The 6959-nt window shown below is 37.7% G+C and overlaps 1 protein-coding gene across 1 annotated transcript in view; it reads right to left on the reverse strand.

Annotated features, from left to right (window-relative positions):
• Positions 1-424: 424 nt before the first annotated feature.
• mat2al (methionine adenosyltransferase II, alpha-like) overlaps positions 425-6959 on the reverse strand; it is a gene marked incomplete in the record, with an annotated part of 9816 nt that continues 3281 nt past the window's right edge. The window contains 7 exon segments of the mRNA XM_024298646.2: positions 425-786; positions 862-995; positions 2473-2655; positions 2741-2959; positions 3960-4103; positions 6105-6217; positions 6288-6410. Coding sequence (XP_024154414.1) covers positions 684-786; positions 862-995; positions 2473-2655; positions 2741-2959; positions 3960-4103; positions 6105-6217; positions 6288-6410 — 1019 coding nt within the window.

Below are 6959 nucleotides of genomic sequence, written 5' to 3' on the forward strand. Positions count from 1 at the left end.
CTGGTCGTACGTATTTAGAAAACTACGTGTAAATAGTCAGTTTACAATAAATTCGATTCTTTTTTACCTTTGTTTTCCTGTGGATTGAGAACGGTTTTGAGCAAAAGCAAGCGGGAGTAACGTTAGGCTGAGCGAACCGTGGCTCACTGACCGTAGTGGAAAACATTGCAACAATAATAAGTTTGACTTTAATGTCAGACACGCTGGAATTGTCTGCCTTTTGTTCTGTTTACAAGGATCTTGTGAGAACGAAAATTTAGCCAACTTTTAGGCAGCTTCTTCTCCTTCCTGTGGTAGACTCCCATTTCTGATGCCAGAAGAAAAGTTGAAACTGTACTTTACATAACAGAAGCCACACGTTTGGCTTAGTTATCTTGGAAGGTATGTTTCAGTTTTTCATCAACAATCATGATAAAAGTGAATATATTTTGTTGATATTAAAATCTTTAATTTTCACCGGACAGATTTTACATTCTTTTTTCATGTATATTTTTTTATAATCAAACTAATATTACAAAACTTTAATTTACGGTGTGAATCACTGATTCTGAGTTCACATTTTTGAACAGCTAAAAGTGCAGCTCTGTTAGTTTTATTAAAATTGTATTTTTATAAAATTTGTGATTTTATTTAATAAACTCGTGATTGATCCATGATTAATTGTCACGTCACAGGAAGGTCGATCAGAACACCAGAGGTTTGGGTTTTTCCCAGGGGAACTCCTCCCTCCCGAAGTGGCCGTAGCAGGCGGTGGCCTGGTAGATGGGCTGCTTCAGTCCCAGCTCTCTGTGAAAAATCACGCACGGAGATGCAGAGACGGGTCATTTCGCTCAGGAAAAGGAGAATCAAAGAGTGTCGTACTTCACGATGACTCCAGGCCGAAGGTCAAAGTTGTTCTTCACGATCTGCAGCAGCTCGTCTTCGTCCCTGGAGGACGTGCCGTAGTGGAAGACGGAGATGGACAGGGGGTGGCTCACCGCTATAGAGTAGGAGATCTGAAGAACGTTAAAAAAAAATATTTTTAGTAACTGCAAACTTTGGCCTTTTATAATTATCTTTGGGATAAAATGTGAGGGGTTGTGAGGGTTAAGAGCGTTTTGTGTGTTTTATAGTTTTATTTTTAACTGTTTTGAATCTGTAAAGCACTTTATAAATAAAGTTTGAATTGAATAGACGTACACATCTGGAATTTGATGCAGTTTAAAGAATGTGTGTGTTGTGGGGTTGGGTTGATAGAGATAAATTCATTGATCTAAGCTTAACAGATCAATATCGATCCATAAAAGTAGAGATCAATCTAACGCATAAAGCTTAAGTCTGTTAGCTTGATGCTAATGTATTATGGGATTTCCCATAGGATGGCTAATGCTAACGCTAATAGGCTAATACATTGTTGACTAAATGAACATCTTTATAAACTCACAGGCATGAATATTCCAAATTATTTTAGGAAATATTTTTTAAAGTAACCATTTGTGGTCTAAACTCATATTTGCTCAAATTTGCTTTCTCTTCTTCTGGAATAAGGTTTAATGCTATAACGTGACCGCCACCTAGTGGCCAAACTAAAACGCCCTCCAGGAGAAGCAGAACAATTGTTGGAGCTTCTCCGTTAGAGAATCCATGTAACACTGTGTGATATTAACAATCTCATTATAATTGAGAAGTATGTGAACTGTATCGGATTAATATGTTTATATATATATATATATATATATATATATATATATATATAAACATATATAGATTATTAATGTATTTCTAAACAAATGTTTCTAAGTGTGTAAACTCTATAAACTTAAAATTGGAATCGAATCGATCCAGGCTCTGGTAAATCGAATCGATTCTGGAAATTATTGGCGATATCCAGCCCTAGCCTTTAGCCCTTGGTGTTCACACTGGGCAAGCAGGGAGGGGCTTCTTCTCTTTTTCTTTTTCTAATGTTTATTAGCGCATGTTGCCACCTACAGTTGGAAGAGGTTTGGTGCAAAATGTCGAAGCGTTGATGATTCTGTGATTGGGTCGCGAAACGGTTCGGTTCATTGCTAGCCTCCGTGTACCGACGGATTTGGATTATTTGAAAATCAAACGTCATCAGGCTAGTAACCGAATAAACCAAATTCATATGTTGCTACCAAATCCGAGTCCCCGACTGGTCAAAGTTTGACCTGCTTTAACATGTTTTGTACATAGAGTCTGAAAACGGTTGTAAAATCTTAGATAAACGCGACAGTTCAAAACACACGTAAACACACGTTTAAATAAAGTTTTCATTTAAAGTGAGCACTTTAACGCACGTTGCCGAGGGCGATGTGAACCTAGCTTAACATTAGGATTTATCTAAGCAGCATCATGTCATCGCTTTACAACCCAAATGTGTGATCAAAACCAAACTGTAGGGACCAGCGTTAGATTTTTCAGGATTTAAGTACATGCAGATCACCACTAGAGGGAGCTCTCTCACGTTCTCACCTGAACTAGGGCCCTCCTGCACAGTCCTGCCTTGACCAGAGACTTGGCGACCCAGCGGGCTGCGTAAGCTCCCGAACGGTCCACTTTGGAGTAGTCTTTCCCAGAGAAAGCCCCGCCTCCATGCCCGCCCCATCCACCATATGTGTCCACGATGATTTTCCTCCCCGTCAGCCCCGCATCGCCCTTTTAGAGGCAAAAACGTCACAGTTAAGTTCAACGCCTGAGTCAAAAAGAAGTCTCCGTCTTTGGTTGGGTGATGATTCCAAACCTGCGGGCCTCCGAGGAGGAACTTCCCACTGGGCAGCAAATGGTAGATGGTCTGATCATCCAGATACTTGGCGGGAATGACGGCCTTCACGACTCTCTCCATCAGGTTGCGTCTGATATCCTCCAGGCTGATGTCGGGGCTGTGCTGGACTGAGATGACCACCGTGTGGACACGCAGGGGCTCCATGGCCCCCGCATTGTCTCGGTACTCCACAGTGACCTGAGGAAGAAAATGTATTTTAACCAGCGTTAATGTTCCAGTGTTAATGTTCTTTGCTTTAATGTAACTTTTCAACCATCAAGCTGCTTTTCTCCTTCAGAATCTACTAGATTTATCATGTTGATGATTGAAAAGTTACAGTATGTTAACGATTTTGTGTTTAAGCATCACTGGCGATGGCTCAGGTGTTAAAGGGTTAAACTGAATTATTTTATATTAAAAATAAAAGCACTACTTTAAACAATCTGAAATTCAAGAAATTATTGACTGTAATGAGCCAAGCTGGCCACAAGGGGACAATACATTACACACTATGGCGTTTCAGCATTCACTGAATTTATAAGTGCATCTGTTGTGCTGCTTAGAGGGAGTAACATGGAGCCATAAATATTTGAAACCCAAATTAAACATTTTGAAAAAAATATTGGTGTTTGACCAAAAAAAAGTAAAATGTCCAAAACTTTTTTTCTATTCTAAAATAAACTGAATTATTTTCAGCTTCAAATGTTCTGTTTTTATAGGATTCAAAAGTCTAAATTTCAATTTCAAAACATTCTTTTCAATTCCAAATCGGAAGGTATTTTCTGAGTGTAATTATCAGTAATTATGAGTCAGTGAATGCACCGGGACTGAAGTTACCACCCTTAACAATTTTGATTGGTCATTCGTGTTAGCCCCGCCCCTACGCGCCACAGCGGGACCAAAAGTTTTGAAACTGAAATTTTCAGATTCAAAAACGGAAAAAATAGTTGAAACTGAAAAAAAAGTTCTAAAATTGAAATTTTGACTGTTTTCATGTTAACATATCAGGTTGAAGCAGAATTAGTCAAAGCTGTTCTTAAAATCAACATTTTCATCTAAACAGCTCTGAGTCAGCAGGAAAATAAGGCGAGTGTATCATGTCTAAATTTGAAACAACACTCCTTAAAACACTATGAATATAGTCTTTTTGAGAGAGAGCTGAAGAAGATCTAGAAGCTCAGACAGATCCCCGTTTCACCTGTGATTTGCCGTCTGGCAGTATCCAAGGACAGTCTCCGTTATACGACAGTTCCTTCATCTTGTGGTTGAGTTTGTGAGCCAGCAGAAGGGTTAAAGGCATGCACTCCTCTGTCTCGTCTGTGGCATAGCCGAACATCAAGCCCTGAAGAGACAAACCGCCACAGTGGTGTGAGACTCCAAGAGAAATGATGTCAAAGTTTATGTTCCAAATGTATTAGATTGTCAAAGTTCAAGTGTTTGGATCCACTTTGGCGTCCATCTGTTGATCCCAGCATCACTGATGGGCAAAGGGTCAGATATTGTTTAAGATAAGAGACACAAAAGACTAAAGCTAACATCACAAATCTGTATACGACAGCATCATGTATGTAGAGGAAGATTCATAGTTTCTCGGTCTTTTCTGTCAATTTGAATAAAAACTTTTTCTTAAAGATCTAGCATTGAAAATGACGTCAAGTTTTTCTTTTTTGGACCAAAAAAGGCGCATTAGATTATAGAGCATTTAAAGGGGAAAAGAAACAGCCGGATGACCTGATTTGACAATTAACCAATTTTTAATCTGAAATTGAGTTAATTATGAAATATAGACATTATTAGAAAAAACAGCTGTTTCAGGTAGAAAGATCCCTTTGACCCTTTGTGTCTCTGCTTTTTAATAAATCATTTTAAAACAGTCCACTTGTATAAATTGTACATTTCTAATAATCATATAAATTATTATCTGAAATAGTTTTCATACATTTACACATTTTTATTTTTATTGTCTTTTTCCTTTATTTTTACTGCTGAAATTGCTTAAAATAAAACAACCAATCAAACAAACAATCAAACAATTGATCAAATAATCAACCAAATAAATCAAACAAACAATTAACCAATCAACCATTGAATAAACCAAAAAATCAAACAATCAATTAAAAAGCCAAACAATCAAACAGAAATTAAGCAATCGATCAGCCAAACAAACAATCAAACAATTGATAGAATAATCAACCAAATAAATCCAACAATCAACCAACCAATAAATTAATCAAAAACCCATCTAACAAACGATAAATTAAACAATAAATTGAACATTTAATCAAACAATTGATCAACCAATCAAACAATCAAAGAAAAATCAAACAATCAATCAACCAAGCTAACAATTAATCAATCAATCGACCAATCAATCAAAGAATTAACCATAGAAATAACCAATCAAACAGACAAGGAATCAAACAACCAACCAAATAAATCAAACAATCAATCAACCAACTATTCAATAAAACAACAAATCAACCAACCAATCAATCAATCGACGAACCAACGAAACAATAAATCAACCACCAAATAAAACAATCAAACAAATAAATCAAGCTAACCAAAAATTAAATCAACCAACTATATAATCAAACAACAAATCAAACAATCAACCAACCAATCACTCAATTGACGAACAAATAAATCAAACGATAAATCAACTACCTAATCAAGTTCGGTGCTTTTGCTTCCTGATCTTTCTAAACAGATCATCTGATCTTCTATCAGAATGATTTTGTTTAAACTCTCATAAGGGTTCAGAATAATACAATCCTGATATAGAAGTACGTTTGATTGGTTAGACTGATGAAGTTTATGTTTGTCAAACTTGACATACACTACAGTACCCAGAATGCCTAGAGAGTCTAAAAGCCAGAAGATTGGTCATGGGGGTTAATGCTGAGAAATGTGCAGGAATTGGTGTGATCACAACATGGAGAGAAGGTTTGTTTATTTTATAGTTTACCTAAAATAGTTCAAAAATGACGGCATGTTTTGATTGCTTGCGTGTCCCAACAGTTCATGTGGGTCTTCTGTCTCCTCATGGCTCCACATCTTCACGTGTCCCTTTCAGGATCCGGTAACTATTGGGAATTCTCCCAACTCTTTTTTTGTTTGGTTTATCCACAGATCAAACTCCTGTTATTTCATTGACCCCCTTTGGTTTACATTCACTCTGGTCTGCTGGATGTTCCGTCTTCAGACTGTGGCTGAATCACACCAAGGTTCATTTGCAAGCCTTAGTTCCTCTCCAGAATAGCTCCCAGTTTTATGAAGGTTTATGGTTCTACAGTATTCAAACTGTTAAAACAATGAGGTTATAAAAGATTCAAAACTGAACCTGGTCTCCAGCCCCGATGTCCTCCTGCGTCCTGCCTTCAAACACGCAGTCTGAGATCTCCTGGGCCTGAGGCTCCAGAGCCAAGAGCACGTTGCAGGTCTTGTAGTCAAACCCTGCAGAGAAGTCAGGCTGACATCAGACCTCCCAGAGTCTTTCATGGTCCATCAGAGACCAAGAGTCGACCTTTGCTGGAGCTGTCATAGCCGATCTTCTTGATGGTGTTTCGAACCACAGCCTGGAGGTCCACGACAGCTCTGGAGGTCACCTCTCCAACCAGGAGGATCATGCCGGTCTTTGCCACACACTCTGCACCCACAGACAGTCAGAGATTTAACACGAGGCTCTGATGGAATCAAAGATCTTCATGAAGATCTTCAGATGAAGCTGCGTCCCTACCCTGCAGACGTTCTGCTACTTCTTAAGGAACTAGAAATAAAAATAGCATAAAAGAAGAGAATAAGATGGATTTTGTCTTCCAACTTTCTTTTTGGCTCATAAGAAAATAAATCTTGTAATGAAACATCTGAGGAGCATAAAGAGCAAATCCCATGAGGCGTTCATCAGAAGTTTTGGGCTGATCCACAGCTTTTGTGTTTAAACTTGTTTTTTTTTTGTTTGCTTTTTAAACAGGAAGTAAGCTGCTGAAATTTAAGCTTCTCCGTTTTTACAGACTGGAATGCTGACCTCTTTAACTGAGATTCTTTATCTAAAGAGAAAATATTCAAGCAGCAGAAATTAAAGACAAAACATTTCAACAAACTACTAAAGGATCATATACGCTCACTTTTTGTAACCTAATTTTTATCATTAAAATGTCGTTTTTCAAACAGAAGTTATAATTTTTCTTTTTATCTT

The sequence above is a fragment of the Oryzias melastigma genome, linkage group LG12, assembly GCF_002922805.2.
Source record: "Oryzias melastigma strain HK-1 linkage group LG12, ASM292280v2, whole genome shotgun sequence".
NCBI classification, from domain to species: Eukaryota; Metazoa; Chordata; class Actinopteri; order Beloniformes; family Adrianichthyidae; genus Oryzias; species Oryzias melastigma.